Source organism: Sus scrofa, chromosome 8 (assembly GCF_054392235.1).
Source record: "Sus scrofa isolate SSC_HxYL_T2T_F1_AM1 chromosome 8, Sscrofa_HxYL_maternal_Yorkshire_Landrace_v2.0, whole genome shotgun sequence".
Taxonomy (NCBI): Eukaryota; Metazoa; Chordata; class Mammalia; order Artiodactyla; family Suidae; genus Sus; species Sus scrofa.
Window position 1 is genome coordinate 10,661,531 of NC_139390.1, and position 27,913 is coordinate 10,689,443.

A 27,913-nucleotide genomic window follows, 5' to 3' on the forward strand; every position below is an offset into this window, starting at 1 on the left:
GCCACAAATTGTGGCGTAGGTCACAGATGTGGCTTGAATTCAGTGTGCCATGGATGTGGTGTAAGCTGAAGCTGCTGTTCTGATTTGACCCCTAGCCTGGGAACTTCCAGGTGCGGCTGTAAAAAGAAAAAAGAAGGAAAGAAATGCATTCTACCTCTCCCTGGTCACATGATTCCTCCCTGTCGTGTGACTCTTTGAGCAAGCATCCCTAGAAAGCTTTTTAAGAGTATCCAACACTTTTTTTTTTTAGGGCTGCACCTGCAGCATATGGAAATTCCAAGGCTAGGGGTTGAATCAGAGCTATAGCTGCCGGCCTACACCACAGCCACAGCAACGTGGGATCTGAGCAGCATCTGTGACCTACACCACAGCTCACAGCAATGCTGGATCCCTGTCTGACCCACTGAGTGAGGCCAGGGATGAACCCACATCTTCATGGATACTAGTCAGATTCATTTCTGCTGCACTCCAATGGAAACTCCAAGAGGACACCACATTTTAAAAACCACCAAGAAGGGGAGCCTTGGGAACTCAGGGCCCCTGGTGCCCCTGAGCTCTGCCATACCAGGAGGCAACTGTTCTGTCCCAACACAAAGCTGCCTCTGGTTTTCTGCCAGAGCTTTCTACCCAGGGGGACAATGAGATAGTTTGCTCCAGGCAGTGTCTCCTCACCTCTATCCAATCTGCCAAGGTAGATGGACAACCCACTGTGTGCCCAGCATGGTCCTGGCTCTGAGAAATTAGAAATGAGCAGGGCTTAGCCCCTGGATGAGGTTGAGTAGAGAACTTGGAGCCACTCAACCCAGACAGGGTACAGTTATCAATACTGCTGCGGAACAAGCTTTGATGTTCCCTCTGCAAATACACCTCTTGATCAAGCATCAACAGAGGTCAGTTTCACTGACCTTTAAAGTTACTTCCAAATGGGAGATTCTTGGCTCTGTCTGTGTTCTAGGGACTAGCAGTGCCTGACTGTTAAGGGACTACATTCTCTTGCATTTGTTTTCATAAAGGGATGGAGCAGTGTAAACTCACACAGCCTTTTGGAAAGCAGTTTGGCAGCATGTACCAAGAGAGACAAAAAACATCCAAATCTCTTGACCCAGTAATTCCATTTCTGGGAATCTATCCCAAGGAAATAATCCTAAATAGGGATGAAGGCTTATGCACAAAAATTTTCAATATGATCTCATTTATAACAGAAAAAATGGAAATATCTTAATTTTCCAATAATGGGGAGGAAAAGGAAATTCAGTAAATTACAGGACAACTTTTTGATGGATATTGTTTGGCCTTTAATGATTCCAAAGAATAACAAAGGAGGAAAGCTTATGATATAATAGTAGGTTAAAGGAAAGGCAAGCATATAATCCAGCAACCCCACTTCTGGGGATCTATTCAAAGGAAATGAAAACAAGACCTCAGAGAGATACCTGTGCTCCCATGTTCACTGCAGCAATATTCACATTAGCCAAAACATGGAAACAGACCAAATGCCCATCAACAGTTGAATGGATAGAGAAGATATGGCATACCTAACAACGGAATATTTTTCAGCCCTGAGGAAGAAGAAAAGTCTGCCATTTGAGACAACATGGATGGAACTGCAGGGCTTTATGTTAAGTGAAATAAGTCAGCTAGAGAAAAACAAATACCATGTGCTAGCGCTTATATGTGGAAACTAAAATCTACATCCTAAAACCAGAGAGTAAAACAGCGGTCACCAGGGGCCACCAAAACAGGAGAGACGTTGCTTCTGCAAATGCACAACCAGCGGACAAATACATCTTGAAGATCTAACGCACAGTATAATGAATATGGACAATAGTGCAATATAATCATCCAACTTACTAAGAGACTGAATCTGAATTATTTCCACCACAAAAAAGAACTGATAATCATGTGATATAATAGAGGAGCTAATTATCACTGCAGTGGCAGTCGTATTACAATATATAAATATATCAAATCAACAGGTTGAACACCTTAAATTTACCCAATGTTACATGTCAGATATGTTTCAGTTAAAGAAAAAGCAAAGCAGAACTGTACATGGCAATATTACAAATCTTTGAACAGAAGATCCTTGCACACACACACATACAGAATAAAAAAAAAAAGGCAGGAAAAAAATGAACTACAATGGCAACAGAGCTATCTAAATGATAGAAACATAATTTTTTACTTTTGTTTTTCTACATTTTCCTCCTCCAAATTTTCTTTAAGGAGCATATATTGAAAATAAAAATGTTGGAGTTCCCTTCATGGCTCAGTGGTTAACGAATCCGACTAGGAACCATGAGGTTGTGGGTTCGATCCCTGGCCTTGCTCAGTGGGTTAAGGATCCAGCGTTGCTGTGAGCTGTGGTGTAGGTCGCAGACGCGGCTCGGATCCTATGTTGCTATGGCTCTGGCATAGGCTGGTGGCTACAGCTCCAATTAGACCACTAGCCTGGGAACCTCCATATGCCACGGACAGCCCAAAAAAATGGCAAAAAGACAAAAAAAAAAAAAAAAAGAAAGGAAAGAAAAGAAAAATGTGAATAACTCTATATAACAATTATACTTGGCATATAGTGCAGAAAATAAATTTGGGGATTATAAAAGAGCATATATATTTTGATGAAAAAATTGTAAACTTTGAATAGGAAAAGATATTAGGAGGAAATACACACACACACACACACACACACACACACACACACACACACAGGCGTGACCAAATAGAAAATGAACAAACCAAACCTGTTACCGACTCCGGTAGAATTGCTGTCAGTAGTTGGGTGGCTTTCTTACATCTCCTTACCCCAGGATGCTATCTACCATGGTCCTTCATGCCTGCCTTCCTCCTGTCCCTTTTGACGTGACAGCCCAAGAGATCTTTTTTACGTGTCTGTGTGGTCTTGGGGCTCCCAGACTTACCCTTCACCTGTGTTCTATTGCTCTTCAAATAAAGTCCAAGCTCACAGAAGACCTTCAACTTCCCGCTACTCAGCCTCTGCCTCATCTCCTAACATTCCTCTTCTCTTTCTTCTTCTCCAGCCTCCTCACCAGCTTTCTCTTGCTTTCTCCAAGGTGTCCCGTTCTCTCTCAGTGCCAGGCTTTTTCTCAAGCCATTGGCTCTGCCTGGAAAGCCTACTCTACCCCAATCTCACGCTTATCTTCCAGGATCCCTCTTAGTCATCCTTCAAGTCTCAAGAAATCACTTACAAGTTACTTCCTCAGGAAGAGCTTCTCTAACTATGGAGGTGAGATTGTTCTGAAAATACAGATCTAGAGCCCAGAAGGAGTGCCACTAAGGACATGTATTTTCTAGCCTCAACCAGTAGGTAAAATCTTAACTTTGAGTTGCTCTTCCCTCTACCAGCTAAAACCAAATTTCCTGGGAAGCACAAAAGTCAGCCAAGGAGATAGCATTATTTCATTCCTCTCACTTGGTTTGAGCCTTTCTAAACTTTCAATTGATGGTAGAGAAAGCTGAGGTTCAGAGAAGTCATGCACGTTGCCCAAGGTCACATGACTGGGCAACGAAGACCTTCACCATCAAAGCCAGGGTCTTATCCCACCAGCTGCCATAAAGCCACGTTAGTAGGAAGAGAGAAGACACAGAGAGACTTTGGTAACATTCCATTGCTTTCGTCTCTTTTTTTTTGCCAAAACTGCTATGCTCAGCTTTCTTCCCAGGCACACGATGAGTCACCGCTGGATTTTTAATTCTCTCTCAACTGAGATGGAGTCAGTGAGAAGATTGTTTTGGCTGGAAAGGGATGTGTGTGCAAGAGGTACCACCTGCGGCTAAACCTTTGCCTTTGTTGGGTCTATTGTAGCTCTTGACTCTGAACCTGGCTCATGTCCACTGATCCCCTCTCCCAGAATGCCTCACGTGTTTTCAGCAAGGAGCCAAGAACAAGTCTTCCATTATCTGGGCAGACCTTTAGAAACACCAAAGAGTTCAAACAAACCTGAGACGCCTGAAAAGAAGTGAGTTTGGGGCTTTGCAATAAATGGAGGCATTATTATTATTATTACCATTATTATCATCGTCACTACTTTGCCTCAATAACACCACACAGACACTCTCAAACCCTCAGCGTAAAGAAGTTTGCATCGCTGAATGTCTACATCGCCTCTGGCCTCCTTGCAACCAAGGATAGGCCTTTGGATGATTTTCAAGTGCAAATAAGCTGAGCACAGAGAACACAGGACAGAAGATCCATTCATCAACTCATCAAAGAACAGCAGCCACCAAAGCTGCGGAGGTCAGAGCATCGGTGGTCAGGGCAATGGCAGCAATGACAGCATCGTGAAACTACCTCATGATTATTGAGCATCTGCTATGCTCAGAGCAACCTGTGACCCCTGTTCTGTGGATTATTTCAGTTAATCTTTGCAACAGTCATAGGAGCTAAGCGCTATCCTGTCCCCATTTTAAACTAAGGGTTTGATTTGGGGGGTCTGATAATCTAATTTGAATGTCAAATCTGTCACTTAGTAACTGTATGACCTTGGTAAACTCTCTCATTTGGGATCTACAGTTTTCACCTCTGTAATAAGTACATAATAAAACCTAATTCACTAAGTGGTCAGGATAACTGTGCTAGCATAGAGTAGGTCCCTAATAAATGGGTGCTATTATCATTTGCTACTTTCGAATTTGGAGTCCAAATAAATGGTGCTGACTATTAACCCCTCACAGAACTTCTTCTGGGCTGCCAGCTGCAACCCTTTAGATAGGTGCCCTGTCCTGGCCACTAGCTAATATCCTAAGACACCAGATATGTACCTCCCACCATACCTGTCTCTGTGGCCAGCTGCACAGGACAGCAGATGTTTTTGGCATTCAGGTTGCCCCAGAATCCAAGGGCAAGGTGGGTCCTTGCAACCAGTGGACCCCATGTACCAGCAAATAATCCCTCTTCTTATTTGCGCCTTCTATAATTTTCCCTGATATTTTCCCCATGGCCAAGTTCTGCATAATGGATGTCTTTGAGCTAATTCTTTGTTACTCTTCTTTTATTTTTGGCCACACTCAAGGCAACTGAATATTCCCTGGCCAGGGGTCGAACCCACACCACAACAGTGACCCGATTCACAACAGTGACAACCCAAGATCCTTAACCCACTGAGTCATCAGGGAACTCCAATTTTTAATTACTTTTTTTTTTTTTTTTTTTTTTTTTGCTTTTTAGGGCCGCATCTGTGGCACATGGTCGTTCCCAGGCTAGGGGTTGAATTGGAGCTGTAGCCGCTGGCCTATACCACTGCCACAGCCACTTGGGATCCGAGCCACGTCTGTGACCTACACCACAGCTCACGGCAATTCCAGATCCTTAACCCACTGAGAAAGGCCAGAGATCAAACCCAACACCTCATTGTTACTAGTCGGATTCATTTCTGCTGTGCCACGCATGACGGGAACTCCAGTTACTAATTATTCTTAACGAACTGGAGGCTATTGTCAGCCGGCCACCAATACTGCCTATTTCCTCTCCCAGCAAGGAGGCTCCCTTTCAGGTCCACCCTCCCTTTCAGCTCTTCTCTTTCCGTTCATGGGAGGGTCCCCAGAGAACTGCTCCCAGGGCCAGGGATATTACCCAAATGTGCCACTCTTGCTTGTTTGTTTATCCATCCTGGCAAATAGTAGACATTCAACATATGTTTGTTTACAGTGTATTTCCTGTCATTGCAGATTTTTTTCCTTTGGGTCATAAAATTGCAAAGTGGATTGAATTATCTGAATGGTTGTAGACATGGGAGTGCTATTTTTTGTCCATTTACCAAGTATTCGCTCATCAAAGGCTCATGGTTGGAACTCACTTGAGCGACAGACTAGAGGTAGGCTTGAAAGCAAAGAAGTGCAAGGGAGGATAGAGTAGCTAAGAGGCTGTTGCAAGAGGTCAGGTGGGAGACATCCAGGCCTAAGCCCAAGGGGGTTGATCTGGGAAAGTAGGAGCGTTATTTATCTGGCTGTTGGTACACACACACCCTCTGTGGTTGCCTCCAGAAGCCAATCCACATTGAAGATGATTTTTCTTGCTCTTATGTTGGCATCTAATTAGAATCAGTTATTACATCAACCAGCCAATATTGCATTTTTCTAGATTTTCGGCCGTGGCTATAAGGGGGTGACACAAAGATGAAGACAGGGTCCTTGCCCCCAAAGAAGTGCCTTGTCAGGTGCACATTCTTGTCCCTGAGTTTATATCAAGTGTAAATCAATACAGAAGCCTGGCTTCCCCCTCAAGCCCGCAAATCCCTTAAGAGTAGGAGTTGGCTTTCCCACATTTATTGGGGACCTCGATGAACAAGACCCCTGTTCCCTGCCAGAGCTTTAAGGAAATTGATTAATAAAACAAAGCACCATTGGCATCTGTATTGTGGACATCAATGACAAGCAATGAAATGAGAACAAGTAAAGGCTATTGATTCAGTTTGTGGTAGCAAGGGAGTCAGACATCAATACCTGTGTTTGGGCAGAGATTTTAAGACAGTTAGAGGAGTGGGAAAGTTTTATAGTGGAAAGCAGAGAGGACTTCAGGTGTGCTCTGATAAGGGCAATTGTCAGAGGAAAGCTGTAAGGTGCGTTAACCGGAAGTGGGACGTTCTATATGATTGCTTGGGGTATGTATTTCATTTTTTCTGGTGGGACTTCAGTTGCAAGTGGAGGCAAAAACTAAGGACATAGCCAGTTATTAATCAAGTCCTGGCCATTTGAGGCTGATTGTTACAAGGGTTTATTGTCTGGCATCCTGGATTGTTACTAGAGACAGAAATCTGACTTCCTACACATCTAGCTTCTAACTGTCTTTCTTGGCTGTTATGTAGGTAAGATGGTTGTTTTCCTGGGTAGGTTGCTTCAGGTCATGGGTCAAAGTCTATTGTAAATATGATCTGGCCATTGTCTGTATACTCCATCTCTCAATATGCAAGAACAAAACAAAGCAAAACAAAACTTGACCCTTATCTCACCTTACATAAAAGAAATTTTAAAGGAATCATAGACCTAAATATAAAACCTAGCACTACAAAATTTCCAGAGAAAATATTTGTAACCTGGAGTTGGGCAAAGATTTCTTAAGCAGGATATAAAAAAGTCACTTATAAAATAAAAAAGTTAATGCTTCTCTTAAAATTAAATGCTTCTCTTCAAAAGACATAGTTAATAAAATAAAGAGTCAAATCACAGACTGGAGAAACTATTTGTAAAACTCACATCTGCTGTATATCAAAAATATATAAAACCTTACAACCAATGATAAATAGATAACTCAAAATGAACAAAAGATTTGAACTGATTCTTCAAAAAGGAGGATATATAGATGGCAAATAGGTATACAAAGAGATTTGGGGAAATGCAAATCAAAACCACAAAGCAATACTACCACATGCCAATTAGAATAGCTAAAATTTGAAAGCAAAACCAGTAGTACCAAGCGCTGGCAAGGAGGTGGAGCAATTAGCAACTTTCGTCCATCACTGCTGAACATGCAAAATGGCATAGCCTCTTGGGAAAACAGTTTGGCAGTTTCCTATGAAATTAAATACGCACTTAACATATTCACCAGCCATCTGTCTCCTAGGTATGTAGCAAAAAGAAATGAAAACATGTGTCCACACACAGACCTGTGCATGAGTGGTTGCCGCAGCTTTAATTCAGAATAGCCAAACACTGGAGACAGGTGTAAGGTGCATCAGCTAGTACGTGGACAAACAAATCATGGTACATCCATACAGGGGGACTCTGCTCAGCACAGGAAGAAACATGAATGACTCTCAAGATCCAACGCTCCGTGAAAGAAGACAGATGCGAAAGCTCACATGGTAAATGACTCCATTTAAACGACGTTCTGGAAAAGGCAAAGTTATACAGACAAATAAGCTCAGAGGCTGCCAGTGGCCGGAAGAGGGTAGAGAACTTACAACAAAGGGACATAAGGAAACATTCTAGAGGAAGGGAAATACTCGGTCTCTATTCTGTGGTGGTTACACAACTGTATACTTTGGTCAAAACTCATTGGACAAGACACCTAAGAAGAATGAATTTTTTTCTTTATAAAATATACCTGTTGAAGAATATTGCTTTGGTGTGATGGTAAAGGAGCTTCTTAATCCAGAGTCCCTAAAATTGGGCAGATTTTCATCTCCAGTCAACTGAGCTGAACACATCTAGTTGTTCCTCCCAAGTGTCCCAAAGTCATCCATCCCACCTCCCCTGGGGTGAAATAAATAAAGGGGAGGATTGCTTCCAGAAAGCTCTCCTCCTGCGGACCCTAGGAGCAGGGAAAAGGCAGACTCCTCCACCATCACTCCTGTCCCTTAGGTGCTAAACTTTGAAGTGGCACATTTTCATGGACAGTTCCCATTCTCACTGCTGTTGAATGTGTTATGGGTCATGAAGATAGACATCTAAGCCAAAATTGGAAATAGTCTTTGGATTTTACTCTATGAATGTGAGGGTTTTGGAATCCAGCTCTGCCCCTTACCAGCCACGTCCCTCTGTCTCTCATCTCAGCCCCCTCCCTTCTCATGGGGAAACCATAGCAGCTACTTCATGTGTTTTTGGTAAAGAATAAGTGAGAAACGCATGTAAAACACTTAGGACAGTGCCTTGCCAGAATACATGATAAATGGTGACCATTCTTTATTCCCTGTTATCCAAAGATACAGCATCTCGAAAATAATCTTATGTCCATCAAGGGATGAATGGATATAAAAAATGTTGTATATATACATAGAATCACAGGAACATTTTCAGCCGCATAAAAATGAAGGAAATCCTATCATTTGCAACAACAGAGATAGACTTTGAGGGCATCATGCTAAATGAAATAAGTCAGAGAAAGACAAGCACCACATGATCTCATTTCTATGCAGAATTTTTAAAAAGCAAAAAAAAAAAAAAAAATCATAGTTACAGAGATCAAACTGGTGGTTGCCAGAGGAAGAGGTGGAAGGTGGGTGAAATAGGTGAAAGCGGTTCAGGTATAAGATAAATAAGTCCTAAGATAGAAGGCACAGGGAAGTGACCACAGCTAGTACAACTGTATTGTGTAAAAGTTTCTAAGAGAGTAGATCTTACAAGTTCTCATCACAAGGAGAAAAAAAAAAAGTATGTGTGTGCTAGATGCACACTAGACTTCATGTGGTGATCATGCTGCAACATATGCAGATGTGGAAGCATCATTTTGTACATCTGGAACTAATGTCATGTTATCTGTCAATTAAATATCATTAAAAAAACATACACACGCATACATAGACACACCACAAAATAAAAATGAAAGATACAGAATCTCTCATATGCCAAATATTTTTCAAGAAAAGGTGCACATTGAAGTCAGCGCTCTGGGGAGGCATGGAGATGGTGGAGCAGACACCCAGAGGTCTGGCTCCTGCGATCTGCCGTCCAGGTCAGGTTCTACCCTGCCCTGCCTCTTCCCTCTACACCGTCGGTACCTCGTCGCAGCGTGAATGGAGGCAGCCCTGCGCACCGGGCCTGAAGGTTCCCAAGGCAACGCACATCACCCCGTTAGCCTTCACATCACAAGACTCCAGGATGACCTGACATTTTAAAGACGATGCCAGTCCTCTCGTGTTTCCTAAACAACCTTAGGACAGCATGACAGTTAATGTGAGCGAAAGCTAAAAACTGGAGCACCTGGCGGTCACATCCCCCGTGCTCACCGCCGTGGGGGGAGCGAAGGCCAGCTCTGTGCCGCTTCCCTTCCCGGAACCCATGGGCCCACAGACAGGCCTCTAATGAGCTCAAGACTTCTTGGAATTTCTGCAACGAGTCATGGGACAGCTCCCCGTGAACTCTGAAAACCTCGCTGAAACAGCTTGACAGCCGCATCAAGTTACATTTCGGAACTTTGAGTGCACAATGTGGCAGTGTGTGAGTAAAATGCTTTTAAGACGTGTTGGACTTGTCTAAAGCCTGTCCATTGTTGGTTAAGCGGTCTCAAGGGCCTATGAAGCTGCCTGGTGTCGGTCACGCTGTTATCTATTATCCGAGATGATTTTTTCAAAAATCCTAGGTTGTCTTGAAATCGTTACGAAATAGAAGATATGATGTGTGACATTTGCTTCAAAATATTCCAAATGCATGGGTAGGGGTGGGAGGTTAAGTGGGGAGAAGTGAAGAGTCCCCTTCCTTTCCCCCCTTCCCCCCTGGCAAGTAACTGTTGAGCTGGTAGGCCAGTGTAAAGCAACTCATTTTCCACTCAATATCCGCCTCTGTGTATGTTTGAAATTTTCTGTAATCTTTAAGAATTGTCTTATGATTTAAAATATAAGAAGTAGGAGTTCCCATTGTGGCTCTGTGGTCATGAACCCAACTAGCATCCACGAGGATTTGGGTTTAATCCCTGGCCTTAACCCTCGGTGGGTTAAGGATATGGGCATTGCCATGAGTTGGGCCTTAGGCCAGCAGCTGCAGCTCCCATTGGACCCCTAGCTTGGGAACGTCTGTGTGCCACCAGGTGTGGCGGTCAAAAGCAAAAATAAGTAAATTAATTAATTAAAAACATAAGAAGTGATGTTTGGGGCAGAAAGTCAAGAATCAAGTATTATAATCTGGAATAATACAATCACGTTAATTCTCAGTTATCCACAGTGATGGTTATTTATGTGGCAGCAAGTGTCACGTCTACTTGTATCAACTTTGTCATTGTCTCAATAGCTTGAGAAGAATGATGGGGAAAGCAAGATCAAAAGGAAGGTTTTCAGTCACTTCATTTCCAAAAATGACATCATGAATTCCCTGTCACTATTGCTAAGGAGATACATGAAGTTCATATCCAAAGACCAAAAAGAAATTGATTGCACCGAAGACAAGCTGTCACAGGGTTTGGAGAACCATTCTCTGCCTTTTGAATTGTTGTGATCAGTTCTCTGTAGGAACAAACTATATCCATCTTTTAAAAACACCCGGCCATTTGTCCATCCAGCAAAGAACAAAGAAAACTCAGTATGGTACCCATCTGCCTCTCATTTTGCAGCACATGGAATGGGGGACGATTTTACCAGAATAGGGACACTTCTCCTTGTTATCCCAGGAGGCACAGTCTTACATCCAGAATCTGAAGATTCTGTATTGAACATGCTCAAGTGGGAAATGACTCTTGTCTCTAAGTTAACAACTAATTTCCAGTCAGTGAGTAATTTTTTTTTTCCCTGAAACATCCACTCAGTGGAAAACAAATGAAGAGGGAAAAAATTAAGTAAACAAATCTGAAAACCGAGGCCACGACACACAGCGATGGGGGTGCCTTCTGCACTCAGCACTCAAGGAAAGCAGGCGCTTGCAGGTTTATCTCGAACAGAACCCTAATTTTAACTGGTCCTGACTGAGCCTCGCCTGATGAATGACTTCCAGGGCCTCTGGCTCTTTGGGACTAAAGGAGAGAAATATTTTTAGCACAACTATTTGGAAACTTCTGAGAACTTGGATCTGTTTTTCTGTCTGGTACCAAAGCAAGTTTTTCTCTGAGCTCTCATGAAAGATCCTCAGTCTCTTGTGGATTTAGAATTCTGGAGCAACCCACCAGCCCAGAACAAGGTATGGTGTTTACTCTTTTTCTAGAACGTTGGCAGATGTGGCTGCAATATCCCGTTTCATTACGGGAGCTTTTGAGTTTATTAAACAGATGGCTCTGGGAGAAGAATCCATGACACTGAAGACCTAGGTTCAAATCTCTGGTTTGACACTCACTTTGTGACCATAGACAAGTTGCTTGACTTCTCTGGATGTTGGTCCCCTGTCTGAGTGACCACGAAAGGGTCTTTGGAAAGATGATCATGGGCTTAACATTGCTTTGTGGAAGACCAAAAAAATGTTGGACAGATGTCAGGATTGATTGCTGCGGTGCCATCCTAGCCCTTGATGTAAAGCAGCCAAAGCTTTATAAATCGGGAACCGTGGATAAAAATAAGTATTGATGAATCAGTGTTTCCCTTCTTTCAACCTTTGTGGCGCCATGACTGCAGACCAGTCTTTGCCTTCAGGGCTGGCGATAGAGTTGACATTTTGGTGGAGAAAAAGCAATAGCTGGCCACAGCACAACGTGGTTGTGGGGCCATGCAGGGTGCAGTTAGACACAGGAGAGGGAACGGGATTTCCCAGCCAACAGGAAAAGCTGTTCTCAGGAGGAAAGCCAGAGCCTCAGAGGCAGAGCTGTGGAAGCACAGACAGAAGGCACTGGGGCTTGAGCTCCGAGGGTCCCATCCCTTCTTGCTCACAGGGCCACTCCTAGTGCAGCGAAGGAAGGACACCGCCTGCTGTTGTGAAATCTCTTCCTCTCAGGCCAAGGATATGTCTGGTGTTGGCCGCCATGGTTACCTAGTCTCCTCCTAATGCTTTCCAGGCAAAACGCATTTTCAACTTGAATTAGGAATCGAGCCCAGCCCTTCCCAGGAAGTAAGGTCACAATTTCCCTCGCATGAGATGGGGAAAACCCACATGTGTAAAGACAAAAGAGCTGGGTTCAAATTCTGCCTGGGCCATTTTGAGGGCTGTGTAGACTTGAACCCTCAGACTCTCTTTTATTTGTAAAGATAATAGTACCTACTTCAGAAAACAGTCTGGAGGTTGAATAAGTGATGTCTTCACAGTATTAAGAATGCCAGTATGTTCCATACACCTCAATTTTTGTTACATAGGTTTTTGTGTGGGTGGGTGGGTGGGTGGTAAAAATATACAAAGCAAAATCTGTCACATCTCTTTTGGCCGCACCCATGGCATGCAGAAGTTCCCAGGCCAGAGACTGAACCCACACCACAGCAGTGACAGTGTTGTCTCTTTAACCACTAGGCCACCTGGGAACTCCCCAGATCTGCCACTTTTAAGCATACAGGTCTGTGGCACTAGGCACATTCATGGTCCTATACAATCATCTCCATCTTCCATCTCCAGAACTTTTCATCTTCCCCAATTAAAACTCTGTCTTCATTAAGCACTAACTCCTTATCCTCCCTCCTCACAGCCCTTGGCAACCACCATTCTACGTTCTGTCTCTACAATTCTGACTATTCCAGATACATCGTACAAGTAGAATCATATCGCATTTGTCCTTTTGTGACTAGCTTATTTCACTTGGCATTGAAGTCTTCGAGATGTAACCATATTTCAGTATGTGTCGAATATTTCTTCCTTCCAGAGGCTGAATAATACTCCATTGTATGCATGTACCATGTTTTGCTTATCTGTTCATCTGTTGATGGACACTTGCGTTGCTTCCACCTTTTGGCTATTGTGAATAATGCTGCTATGAGAATGGATATACAAACATCTGTTTGAGCCTCTGCTTTCATTTCTTTCGGGTATACCAGAAGTGGAATTGCCGGGTTATATGACAATTCTACATTTAAACTTTTTAAGGATTCATCCTACTGTTTGTTACAGCTGCTGGACCATTTCACATTTCTATCAACTACATTTTAAAATTTTTTTCCAGCTTTATTGTGATAGAATTGACATAAAACCTTGTGTAAGTTTAAGGTGTACAACATGAAGATTTGATACACGTGGGTATTACAAAGTGATGACCACAGTAAGATTAGTTAACACACCCATCCCCTTACATATTATATCTTTTGTGTGTAGTGAGAACATTTCAGATCTACTCTCTCAGCAAAGTTCAAGTATATGATATAGTACTGTTGATTGTAGACACTGTGTGTGTGGTACATTAGAGCCCCAAAACTTATGAATCTCATAACAGGAAGATCTTTTGTATCCTTTGACCAACAACTCTTCATGTCGACCACACTTCTGCCCCTGGAAACCACCATTCTACTTTGTTCCCGTGAGTTAGGCTTTTTAAGTTTCACATATAAGAAGGATAATTTGTCTTTTTCTGTCTGATTTATTTCACTTAGCATAATGCCCTCAAGATTCATCCATGCTTTTGCAAATGGCAGGACTTCTTTTTGTGGTTGAATACTTCATTGTACATTATATATGTGTGTGTATACACACACACACACACACACACACATGCTATGTTTTCTTTATCAACTGCTTCCTTTATCAGTTTCTTTATCAGTTGCTTCCACGTCTTGGCTCTTGTGAATAAATGCTGCAGTGAACACAGGGATTCAGATATCTCTTCAAGGTAATGAGTTTCATTTCCTTTGGGTGTATACTACCCAGAAGTGAGATTGCTGGATTTTATGCTAGGTCTGTTTTTAATTTCCTGTGGAATCTCCATTCTGTTCTCCAAAGTGGCTGTACAAGTCTATGTTCTCCTCAACGGTGCCCAGTGTTCCTTTTCTCCACGTTCTCATCAACACTCGTTACATCTCCTATATTTGATAGTAGCCATTCTGCCAGGTGTGAGGTGACACCTCTTTGTGGGTTTTTTCCTTCTTTTTAGGGCCACACGTGGCATATGGAAGTTCCCAGGCTAGGGGTCAAATGGGAGCTGCAGCTGCTGCCCTACACCGCAGCCACAGAAACGATCTGAGCTGCGTTTGTGACCTACGCCATAACTTGCAGCAATGCTGGATCCTTAACCCACTGAGCCAAGCCAGGGATCAAACCCACATCCTCATGGAAACTAGTTGGGTTCTCAACCTGCTGAACCACAATAGAAACTCCCCTCATTGTGACTTTGACTTACATTTCCCTGATGATTAGTGATATTGAGCATCTTTTAATGTACCTGCTGTCCATTCATATCTTCTTTGGAAAAATATCTATTCAGATGCTTTGGCCAATTTTATTTTTTTTTCTTCTTCTTTTTTATTTTTTTAAGTTTTTTTCAAGTATAGTTAATTTACAAGGCTGTGATCATTTCTGCTGTACAACAAAGTGACACAGTCATACGTATACATATATCCATTCTCTTGATTCTTTTCCCACATAGATTATCACAGGATACTGGGTAGGGTTCTCTGCGCCAATTTTAATTAGATTATTTGTTTTTTTGCTAGTAAGTTGTATGAGTTATTTATGCATATTTAATATTAACCCCTTATCTGACACATGATTTGCAAGTATTTTCTCCCATTCCATAGGTTACCTTTTCATCTTATTCATCATTCTTCTCCTGTGCAGAAGCGTTTTAGTTTGATGTAGTCCTGCTTGTTTATTTTTGCTTTTGTTGCCTATATTTCTAAGAGCATATCCAAAAAATTGTTGCCAAGGCTAGTGTCACAGTGCTTTTCCCCTATGCGGTCTTCCAGGGGTTGATGATTTTAGGGCTTGCACTTACGTCTTGATCCATTTTGAGTAATGTTTTTGAATATTGTGAGATAGGGTTCCAGTTTCATTGTGCATGTCCATATCCAGTTTTTCCAACACCATTTTTTGAAAAGACTATCTTTTGCCTGCCGAGTATTCTTGGCTCCCTTGTCAGGTATTCATTGACCATGGTTACATAGCTTTATTTTCTTTTAAAATATAGAAAGACATGCTATTTACAAAAAGATCTCAAAGTGTGGACACATTTTCTAGAAGTTTAAACTTTGCATTGATTTATTCAGTATTTCTCCAAATGTTTTCCAAAGCTAGTTTAGCAAAAACAGAGTCCTATGATTTTAAAAGTTTACAAAACACTATATACTACATTCCTCCCTTATAGATTGCAAACTAACATGAACACAAAGGCTTTGAAATCTGCAGTACCACAAAGTAATTTTTTAAATATGTGTTCAAAAAGTTGAAGTTCTCTTACTTTGTAACCCCTACAGAAAAATAGGATAGAGAGTCTTTTACAATTAACATCCAGAACAGATCTGTTCAAATTAACCATATTTCCAGAGCTTTGATTTTCTAACTCCAAAGGAACACAATAGTGGGGAAAAGATACATTCAGCACATATTCTACATAAATCTGCATAATTCAATGCAAAACTTCAAAGTATTTTATATGAGGAGTGACTGTTAATGTGTATTAGGGTTTTTTTGTAGTTTTGAAAATATTCTAAAAATTAGATTATAGTGTACATTGGGCTGTATATTTTAAACTGGTCAGTTTTATATGGAGTGTAAATTAAATAGCAAGAAAGCTGTTTAAAGATATTGTAATGTGTATACAGCCATGACTTACATAATCCATCCCCAGCCAAAATAACCAAATTCATTACAGACCAATGAGGCAGTAGAAGAAGGATGGATTTTTTTTTTATGATTTGTATTTTTTCCATTATAGTTGGTTTGGATTATTAAATACAAAGTGTTGAAAATATAAAGTTGGACCCCTACCTCACACTTTTTATGAGAAAAATTCCAATGGCTCAAATTTTAAACATTAAAAAAAATGAAACAAAGAACTGAAAGAAAAGTGGGAGAATTCTTTCTGTTATCTTAAAATAGGGAAGGCCTTCTAAATACAAGAAATTGAACCTCAAAAAATGTTTTCATGATAAAAAGACTTTTCAAATACATAAACAAAGTGAAAAAACAAACTGGGAAAAGCTTTTTCCTGCTTATGTCATAAACCCTATGCAGAACTCCCGTTGTGGCACAGCAGAAATGGATCCAACTAATATCCATGAGGATTTGCGTTCGATCCCTGGCCTCACTCAGTGGGTTGGGGATCCAGAATTGACATGAGCTGTGGTGTAGGTCAAAGACTCAGCTTTGATTCCCACGTTGCTGTGGCTGTGGTGTAGGTCAGCACCTATAGCTCTGATTCGAACCCCTAGCCTGGGAACTTCCATGTTCCACTGGTGTGCCGCCCCCCCAAAAAAAGAAAATAAATCACATGCAATAAATATATATGTGGAGATACACACACACACACACACACACACACACACACATATATCCATTGCACTATTGCTTATAATAAGGCAAGAGTAAAAACATCCCAAATATCCATCAATATCCATACAAATATCCATACAATATCCATTGTATGGTTAAATACAATACATTCATATGATGGATATGCTATAGCCCCCAAAAAAAGAATGAGGCTACTCTACCTATATTTTGATATAGAAAGATCTCCAAGCTAAATAAAAAAGCAAGGTACAGGAATTTTCACATAACGTGCCTGCAGGGGAAGGACACACAAGAAATTAGCAGCAGTGGTTGCCTCTAGAAAGGGAATCTGGATGTCTGGAAGCCTGAGAAGAAGGAGAAGAGATTTCCTTTTCATCTCATATTTTTTTAACTTTATGAATGTGTGCATGTTTTATCTATACAAAGAAATTTTAAATACTCTAGACTACACAAAATTCAAACAACTTAAATCCTTTCTTTGTATTTCTCAAACACTGCAAAAGGGATTCATAGACCCCAGGAATATTTCTTTAAACCCTCTCCTCTTTCTTTTGGAGTATTCTCATATTTGGAGAGAATATGGAAACCTCTCTAGTTTTTTTCCCCACAAAAATCACACTTCCTCCCTTCAAAAATATCTTCTGCCCCCAGCCTGAAGGTTTTTTTTTTTTTCATGCCAAGCTCTGTCTTAGGTGGTTGGAGATATCAATGGCTTAGACAAGGGTCCCTGCCCTCAGGGACCCTTTTATTGGATGGTGATATATAATATTTTAAAAATATAATACAAATAAGAATAATCTAGTAAATTAGAGAAAGAGAGTACAATGGGGGATGGGGGAAAACAGAGCAGAATGAGAACAGGTCAGGGGGTGGAAGAGGGCTCTTTGCAATGTTAGATGAGGAGGGGAGGGTTGGCTTTAATGAAAGGGTAGCATTTGAGCAAAGACAGAAGCAGGAAGTGAGACAGGTAGGCATCTTGGAGAAGAGTTTCAGATGGAGGGAAGTCAGTATGAAGATGCAGAGCATCCCTGGCATCTTTGAGAAACATCAAGGAGTCCAGTGTGACCGGAGCTGAGGAAGTGGGACGGAGAGTAGAAGAAGATGAAGTCAGGGAGGTAGGGAAGTTGGCGTCCAATCAAGTAGGATCGTGTAGACCATGTACCATGAGGCTTTGGACTTTTAAATGAAATAAAGAACAATCACAAGGTGATGCCACTGTGGCTTTCTGTTATCATCCACACCCCCTTGTCATCCTGATGACCTCAGTTCCACGTCTCCACTGGCCACTCACCATTACGTCATCATCACACCTCGTTCCTCAGTTCTGATGAGGATTAGTAGTGGATAACCATTTGGGGGGGGTGTCTTTCAAAACATTCTAACTGGGAATGCTTTCAGCATTTAGACTTCTGTACAGATAATATTCTAGTGCGTTTACCAATGAGTGGCAAACATTTGTTCAAGAAATACATTTGTTTCCGTTGTTTTCATTCTCTCTTTGAGCATCCTTTTGCCTGGCTGCTGGAAATTTTAATATCCTTTCTTCCAAGCATATCTTTAAAACATGTGCATCCTCTATCCATTGTAAACCCTTACCACATGCTCCTTCAGAGACTGATCCTCAACCACTGGCATGTGTGTTTTTAGCATCTCCACCAGTGCCCAAGATGCCACTGCCCAAAGCACCCTCTCTTCAGATCATTTCAAGTCCCTCTTAGAACCAGCTCCTGGCCTCATGTCTGGCCAGGAGATACTTAAAATCATCCATATAAGTATCTCTTCCTCTCTTTCAAATCCCTTCACAAAGCTTCCTTTAATCAGTTTTTTATAAGAGAGAGGAACTGGCAATTTAATCATTGTGTTTAATTTTAACTGGCAGTGGTTTGGATAAAAGATTCTTTCCATTTTCTTTCATCAGAGGCACCTTTGGAAAGGCTGGCATGCTTATCGCATCTGCTGAGCTTTTCAGAAATTGCCTTAATCCCAGCTGAGTAGTAGGATAAGTAAGTTTGAGTTTGTGCTCTGGAAGCAGACATAACATCGCAAAAATATCTTCTTTGATTTTTTTTTTTTTTTCTGGTGAGGGGGAAGGTCCCTGGTACCATGGAGATTTGGTCAAGGATACAGAGCCTATATTTGGATATGTTGCCTTAGTTTTTCACTAAAAAAGATTTCTAAGAATCAGGCTCATTTTGAACCACATGTGCACACTATGTTTTTCTCAGTCTGTCATTGCTATGCTCTGGCAAATTTCTGGATCTAATGCCAAGATGTTGCAATTTCCCCATGGGTGCCATAAAAATGGTAGACTGTGCTGGTTAAGTTTCTGATGCGGCTGTCAAAAAAATAAAGAAACTCCCTCCAATTGCTTTTCCCACATGGTATGATTATTTCCTTTGGGCTAGTATATGCCAGGCATATACATCAAGCTTTGGACAGATTTCTCCATAAAGCACAGATCCCATCATGCTAAAAATGCTCATTTACACCATCTGAGAACCACAGGTATACCTTCTCCCATCCAAGACGCTGATAGTCCTAAGACCATTAGCCTAGAGAATGACGTGTCCACAGCCCACACTTCCCACCCTTCAGCCTATATGCCAAATGTGATGCTAATTAATGATCCGTCATTTGCAGCTGCCAGGCTTTGTGGAAGGAAAAACCAAATTCAAATCATAGCTGAAGAGACCTTTTGCCTGCTTCTCTCGGAGCATGTGGCAACATGCATGGTTCAGATTCACTCAGCTCTTTAACTGAGCCCCAGGGCTAACAGCTTAATGGGACACTATGGCATTCTATCCTGCAGCTTTTAAAGTAAAGTTTGAGACACACACACCCCACTCCGGACATACACAGTACTCCAATTAACACCAACTGGCATTACACATGATTATCAAGTGGAAAACATGATTTCCCTGAAAAATGTCACTTCCTTTCTCTTGCATTAAAAAGCATATTCTAAGAAAAAGACCATGGATGCCTGCAAAGATTAGATATAAGAATGTCTATCCAGCATGGTGTTTGTACTGGCAGAAAACTAGAAGCAAATGTCCTCAATGGGGAATGGTGCACATAAAGGGTAATAGGGAAGGAGAGTAACATTAGTTAATGTTACGAATAATTTTTGGCATGGATGCTCATGATATAGGGTTACGTGAAAAAAAAGTTAAAGATTGCAGGAATGACATAACAGCACTTCTCTTCATAGCACAGGAAAAAAGACCAGAAGGACATATACATCAAAATATAAAAAGGCAATTATCTCAGGGTGGTGAGGCTAATGTTGATGTTTATTTTATTCATTTGCACCTCTACTTTTCTTTTTAAAATGCATACTTTTACAAAAAGAAAACGTGATTTTTTTTTTTTTTTTTTGGTCATTTTAGGGCCATGCCGGTGGCACATGAAGGTTCCCAGGCCAGGGGTCAAATCGGAGCTGTAGCCGCTGGCCTACACCACAGCCATAGCAACACGGGATCCGAGCCGTGCCTGCAACCTGCACTGCAGCTCATGGCAACACTGGATCCTTAATCCACTGAGTGAGGCCGGGGATCGAACCTGCCTCCTCATGGATGCTAGTCAGATTCGCTTCTGCTGAGCCTCAACAAGAACGCCCCAAAAAATTATTTTTTGGAGTCCGTCATTGGTTCCTGCAGGGAAAAAATGCAACAAATTGATTTACTTTGGAATTTTAAAAAATCAGTACTTTATCTTCGCCAACCCTTGTGTTGAACACTGAGAAGTCTCTATCGATAATGTGCTAATTATTCCCCATGGAATTATGAGGACCAACAGGACATTTCTACACACATGGAGAGGTGAGTCCTGGAGTGAATTGTTGCAAAAGCCCATTCTCGTGTTTAGTTCCCCCACCTAAGAGGGTGCATTTATGTCCGTGTGTTTCTCTTCCAGAGCCAAAGATGTTTGTCTTGCTCTATGTTACAAGTTTTGCCATTTGTGCAAGTGGACAACCTCGGGGTAATCAGTTCAAAGGCGATACCTACTCCCCGAGATATATCTGTAGCATTCCTGGCTTACCTGGACCTCCAGGCCCCCCTGGAGCAAATGGTTCCCCTGGGCCCCATGGTCGGATCGGCCTTCCGGGACGAGATGGTAGAGACGGCAGGAAAGGAGAAAAAGGTGAAAAGGGGGCTGCAGGTAATGAACGAAGTTCTGCAAAACACCCCTGTGACACCCCCACCTTAAAACATTCCCTGGCTTTGTTGCTCTTTCTAATGAGAATTGCTCCTTAAATCCCTTCTTGACCTCACCATCATTACTCGTAACAAGTTTATTGAGTCCTCTCTATGCTTCAGATACTGCTCTGCACTCTACCTACCTTCTCATTGCACTGTAATGACAACCCTTTCACAGGGACCTGATCACACTCTATAGATGAGAACACAGAGCAATTGCATGATTAAATGAGTTACTGGAGCTGGACATGCACGGCTAGTGATTGGCAGAGTTCAATGCATCTAGAACACCTGATGCCTGTGACCGCTGAGCTGGTACAGCTAGCAAGTGATGGCTGCATGCGAGAGGCCATGGATGGATAGACAGACAGATGGATGGGGAAGAGACAGACAGATGCAGTAGGGGCAGACAATAGGAGTCAAAAGCACAGGAGCCATCCTGCTTTGTACTAAAATCCTCAACAAAGACGCAAAAGCCTTCTGGATTTTGCTTTTCACAAATAAATTGACAGTAGTACTATAGAGCCTACCTTTCCTAGTTCAACACTCTCCCATCTGTCCTGAAGCCAAAAATAAACAGATTTCTTCCTCTTCTGTCCTGAAGCAGCCAACAGATTTCTTACAGCCCTTTACAGCAACACAATCATCCCCTATGCTTTCAGTCATTTTCACTTTTTTCCCACAAATGAGTCAGCCCAGGAAGCTTGCCAGATCCTGCAATCCTTCACAGTAAACCAAATTGAAATTCTAGTGAGGCTGTGCTAACTCTGAAAGAGGAAGTGATTTGGATGGAATCAACCTTTGAAAACCAGTTTCTGAGTGTAAAAGTTGGGACAACAGATAGGAAGGAAAAAATCAATAGCTCTAAGAGATACGCTTCTATCTCGCCATTGCACCTGCTTCGCTGGTGTTATGTGAAAAGATACCACAGCATATATTCAAATGATTAGATAAAAATCCATTGTTGACTTTGTCATACAAAAACTATTTGGCAAATCAGCAACCACCAAATCTATGACCCTTATTCAACATTAGATAAAGAACCTTTAGGAGAAGTTTCAACATCAGGTAAAGAACCTTTCATTTGGAGCTTACATCCCATCTTTCAAAGGCTTCTTTTTGGTAATACCTCTGAACACTTACTGCTGTGTCGTGATCATGAATATCCTTGAAATTCTAAAATAACACCAGGATCATAGTGAGACATGATCTGCCCTTTTAGTTTACTGGGTCTGGAAGCAATAATGCAGTGGTTACACAAACATGCATTGGAACCAGAAAGATCTGACTCCTTCAATTACTAACTCAGCATCTTTGGGCAAATAGACTCTTCAAGCCTCTGTTTCCTCATTCATAAATTGGGGGTGTTAAGTGTGATTGTGAAAATTAAGGAAAATAATACAAGCAAAACACTCCTCAGAATAAGTACCATGCGTTAAGCATTCCATAAATATGAGTTGTTATTTTTTATTACATAGTGAACTGCAAATATTAGTCATAGCTCAGTTCATGAATACCCAGAGCCATATAATAAACTAGAAACAAGTGATCTTCTTCATGAGGCAGTTCTAATGTTATTTAAATGTATGGATATGGATATGCATTCACATTAAATTGAATGCTTGTAATTGCTTCAATTTTAACCATGTACGAGGCCAGCTATGCCCCATATTAATCAATCTATTCATTCATCCATCCATCCATTTTTCATTCAACAAGCTTTTGTGCCCCTGTTGCTCTGAAGTATTGTTCTAGATCAGTGTTTCTCAACCTCCACACTAATGATATTTGGAGCTAAATAATTATTTACTATGGGAATGGCTATCTTGTGCATTGAATGACATTTAGCAGCATCCCACTTGATGCTTATGTCATCCCCCACACACACACACCAATTTTGACAACCAAAAATGTCTCCTGGTGTTGCCAACTTTCCCTTGGTGGACAGTATTAATTTGCCCCCAGTTGAAAACACTGTTCTAGACACTGGGTATGCAAATATGAGTAAGACATTGTTTCCGCTTTGATAAGCAAACATTTGGGTGGCGGGGGAGGCCAATATGGAAATACATGATTCCAGTATGTCATCATCATCCCTATTTATTAAGAACCTACTGGGTGTCAGCAATTTTACATTTAATACTTAATTTCAACCATAACTTTATTAGCAAAAATTATAATCAGCAATAATAATAATGTTACAAGTGACAAAATTGAGATTCAAAAGTAAAAAGACTTTCCCCACTTTAGTGACTTAAATCCAATACACACATATTCATATGTAAGGGGAGACAATAGCTAAGAAAGGTAAGACTGTCTTTGTGATCAAAGAAGAGAAGCACATCTCATTTACAAACCCTAAGAACAGAGCCCTGGGGCTGGAGCAGGACACCACCTGGTTGGAAGAGTCTGCTTCCTGTTTCCCCTTTCGTGATACAATGTCTTCTCATTCACGTACCCTTGTTGAACGTCTCCACCACATCCACCTCACCTCCCTAACAAGGTCAAGTACGTGTTGTTTGTTTCCTTAGTTTTTCCAATTTCCTTACCCTAAATTACAAATACAGTGTTCATTGTACTGAATTATCAATTTTCTGTACAAAGATCTGTCTCTCTCACTGGTCTATAGCCATTGCTGTTATAGCATATTTTTAAAACTTAATTTAATGTGAATGCACATCCATATAAATATCTTCAAATACCATGAGAACCACCTCACCATGACATAGAAGTAGATCATTCTATTTTGTTATATGACTTTGGATGTTCATGAACTTGGCACATATCTGCAGATAGCAATGTAATATGTAATAACAGCTAACTTGAGGGTAGGACAGGGGTCATTCATGTCAATGGCTCTCAGCCCCTGGAACAGTGCCTGGCATGTAGCAAATGGTCAGTCAGTATTAGATGGTTTAGAGGGATGTATGCAAGCACACATCAATCTATGATGGATGGATGGATGGAGGGATGGATGGCAGACACTGAAGAAGAAAAGCCCATTTCATGGAGAACTAAGACAAAGTCTTTTCTCTCCCAACTTCAGTATTTAAGCAAGACTAACACTCCATAATTCTCCTCTCTATCCAGCATATGTCTGACTTAATAGGGAGGGGAGAACCATTCTCCCTTCATTCCATTCGCCACTAATCAGCCCTTATCACAAGGGAAAAATCTTTCGAGCAAACAGGAAGAATTACCATAAAATATTACATCAAGTCCCCGATTATCTAATTCCTAGCTGTTCCAACTATTAAATACCTATAGAAATCCAAATGTTGAGATCTTTAAGACTTTTTCAAAGCTGACCTTTTTAAATTGCTTCTTGGTATTTATGGTTTGGTCTCAAAGAATTTTCAAGAGGATAAGACCACAAGCAAGCTCGTCCAATATCTTCAACAAGTGGAAAACTAAAGTCAGGGAGATAAAGTCCCTTCTTCACACTCACTTAACTAATCCATGGCTGGACAGAGTCTTTTATCGGGTCTGCTGAGTCACTGCTTACCACTTTCCTCACTGGAGTTTACAGTGGATTGAGGTCCAATTTCTTCATATTACAAATCAGGCATTTGAAACTCAGACAAGAAGTGACTTGCCCAAAGTTGTTGAGGCAGAAGAATTTCAGTACATAATGAAATGTAATGGTCAAACCATCAATGTACTGATTCCAAAATGGTTTTTTAATTGATGTATCAAAGTCACTGTGAGGACAGCAAAAGTTAAGCTCCTATTGAAGATAAAATAACATTGTAGAAGTTGAGGCCTTTGATTCAAAAGTAAATTTAACAGTAAAATACTATTCCTATTCCATCCCTATCAAAAAAAAAAAGGAGCAAAGACTGAAAGATCAGACTATTTTGGCCTTATTTCAAGAAATAAATACCAGAGTTGGTTCTAGCTGGGGCTTGTGGAATTTCAACTTAACAACAAAAGTCATCTAGAGCTGAGGATGAGCTATGATCAGTAACAGCACTGATCCTAGCTACCCAAAAAAGGTTGCATTCAGTATTGGCATTTTCTGTGCATCACAAATTATTAAACACCCTCTTTCTAAAAGTATTAAAACAAAATACTTGATGTTTTGAGGGCAAAGCTTTAATTCTCCTAAAACTTGTGTTATTCTGAATACTTCATTGCTAAATTTGCCAAGTAACTGAAAACTGATCAAACTCATACATTGATGGATGTATAATAGTCAAATAAATTATATCAAGCACTATCAAGATAATAGGCTTAGCTTAATAAAAGTTCTTGAGAACAAATACATAGTTAAGAGTACAATTACACAGTATAACAACAATATACTTTCCTGGACTACAAAAGTGCATTACAGACTAACAATAATGTGGATACTTTTCAGGAAAGTATCATTATATAAGCATTATTTATGGAATGGATTTGGCCATAAAATTCAGAACATTTTATATGCTTTTAAGTCACTGTTATTACATATATGGTTTTAAAATTAAATAGATTTTGCTTATCACTTTCAAACCATGATCATAATTACTCTGCACTTTACCTATGGTTGATCTGTAGATATAAAGATTGGACAAACAGAAAATGTGCCTGTATGATGATTTTTAATTTGTCGAAATCCTTTCACAGCCCTTATGTCTTTTCTACATACATGGAGACCCAGAGAAATTAAAGGACTTGCCTAAAATAATACAACCATTTAGCTGCGAGCCAAAAAGAATTAAAGGTTTTTTATTTCAGCCCCAAAGGTAAGAGGCATTTTGATGAAGGGGAAACATCATGAGGCTATGACTTGGATTCCAGTCCTAGCCTTGCTATTGAAGCGAGTTTCTTCACCTTTCTGGCATTCAGTTTTCTCCTCTAAAACAGAACCCCTGCCCAGTGGTAGCAGTCATTGTTCTTTGGCCATCCTGACATATTAAAGGGCCCTCTCTGTGTTGCAGGTACACTTTACAATTTATACTCTGGCCCCTGCCCCAGGAGATGTTCAGGTGCCAGAGGGAGGCATGTGTTCAAATCACAGCTCCGTCACTCACCAGCTCTGTTCTCTTGAACACACTAACTTCTCCCTGGCTCAGTTTTCTCATCTACAGTGGAAGTAATAATAATTCATAGTTTATAAAGTTGTGGCAAGACTTGAAGATAATGCATGCATAGAAAGCATTGCCCCTGGTACCTGGTAAATGTTCAATAAGTATGAGCTAATCTAACTTTGATTAACTTTTTTTTTTTGCCTTTTTAGGGCCACACACACAGCATATGGAAGTTTCCTGGCCAGGGGTCGAATCGGAGCTACAACTGCCAGCCTCTGCCACAGCCACAGCCACAACACCAGATCCAAGCCACTTCTGTGACCTATACCATGGTTCACAGCAATGCTGGATCCTTAACCTTCTGAGTGAGGCCAGGGATCAAAACTGCATCTTCATGGATACCAGTTGGGTTCATTACCACTGAGCCACAATGGGAATGCCCAGATTAACTTTTTATTAATAATACTGATAGAAGTAGAATGGGGCATGAAGCTAAGTAGCCTCTAAGGATTCATCTTGTTCTGTCTGCATCCATGACCTCAGTCTGGGAAATAATATCAGCATGCTCACTGAATTCTTCCTGTAGTGATGAGTGTCTGGATGTGTCTAATTTAGCAGCAGGTGATCCATCATTAAAAAGATGGTTAATTATTTTAAATTGATCAGGATTTAAATGATTTCTTACATACTCAGGAAAATTTTCTTGAAATGATGAAAATTCTCTACTTCTGTTTTAGTGCATCAGTGATTTTTTAAAACATTAATTACCTAAAAGTATACTGTTGAAAGTTGACTGAGAAGCCAAAGTTATGGCAGGTGGGCCTGTTCTTAGTGTCTCTACATTTGAAGAAACTATTAATTAAACTATAAACTCTTTTTGAAGGTTTGAGAGGTAAGACTGGACCACTGGGCCTTGCTGGAGAGAAAGGGGACCAAGGAGAGACTGGGAAAAAAGGACCCATGGGACCTGAGGGAGAGAAAGGAGAAGTAGGTCCTGTTGGGCCTCCTGGACCAAAGGGAGACAGAGGAGAGAAAGGGGAGCCGGGGCTGCCTGGTGTTTGTAGATGTGGAAGCATCGTTCTCAAATCTGCTTTTTCTGTTGGCATCACAACCAGCTACCCAGAAGAAAGGCTACCAATCATATTTAACAAGGTCCTCTTCAATGAGGGAGAGCATTACAACCCTGCAACGGGGAAGTTCATCTGTGCTTTCCCAGGAATCTATTACTTTTCTTATGATATCACATTGGCGAATAAGCATCTGGCAATTGGGCTGGTACACAATGGGCAGTACCGGATAAAGACCTTTGATGCCAACACAGGAAACCATGATGTGGCTTCAGGGTCCACAGTCATTTATCTTCAGCCAGAAGATGAAGTCTGGCTGGAGATCTTCTTCACTGACCAGAATGGCCTCTTCTCAGACCCAGGTTGGGCAGACAGCTTGTTCTCCGGATTTCTCCTGTACGTTGACACAGATTATCTAGATTCCATATCAGAAGACGACGAGCTCTGATCAGCACCGTTGGCCTGAATGTCCCAGGATCCTTGTGGCAGACACTTTGATTTAATCTGGGCCCCTGCCAGGTGGAACAAGAAGAAATGAGCTCCAAAAAGACTCCCACTCAGATTCCAGAGCATTTACAGTTATAGCAGAATCTATTAAAGCAAGTTGGAACCACCAAACTGCTGAAATCATGCCAAAATGAATTTATAAAACAATAACCTCAGATATGTTTTCTCAAAAGTGATGGTTCATAAATATTTAAACAAATTAAAGACAATGTTACAAATTTTCTATTAAATTCCTTGAGTGCTGAAACAAAGCTGGCAATGATATTGTCTCATTAAATTTTTATAAAGTTACATTTTTGCCTGTTATTTAAGAGAAGCATAACATACCACAATCCTTGACAATTCTCAAAAGGCTGTAGTACGTAAAAATAATAATAATAATAAAGGTAAGAGATGC

General features: G+C 41.0%; 1 protein-coding gene and 1 long non-coding RNA gene across 8 annotated transcripts in view; one reads left to right on the forward strand and one right to left on the reverse strand.

Moving 5' to 3' along the window:
- C1QTNF7 (C1q and TNF related 7) overlaps positions 1-27,807 on the forward strand; it is a 98,671-nt gene extending 70,864 nt beyond the window's left edge. For 2 of the 7 annotated variants that reach the window (XM_084970657.1, XM_021100291.2), the window contains exons 3-4: positions 20,647-20,892; positions 26,826-27,807. In XM_084970657.1, coding sequence (XP_084826783.1) covers positions 20,655-20,892; positions 26,826-27,457 — 870 coding nt within the window. In that variant the 5' untranslated portion in view covers positions 20,647-20,654 and the 3' untranslated portion in view covers positions 27,458-27,807. Of the gene's footprint in view, positions 1-9,774; positions 9,895-10,680; positions 11,560-18,083; positions 20,553-20,646; positions 20,893-25,538; positions 25,658-26,825 lie in introns of those variants that run through there. The other 5 variants (XM_084970659.1, XM_084970658.1, XM_021100290.2 and 2 more) reach the window with 5 other exon arrangements.
- On the reverse strand, positions 20,247-21,602 carry LOC102159020 (uncharacterized). The gene is made up of 3 exons (XR_304753.4): positions 21,461-21,602; positions 20,773-20,831; positions 20,247-20,384 (listed from the first exon to the last, which is right to left on the reverse strand). It is a non-coding gene; the product is annotated as an uncharacterized LOC102159020 (long non-coding RNA).
- Positions 27,808-27,913: the final 106 nt, after the last annotated feature.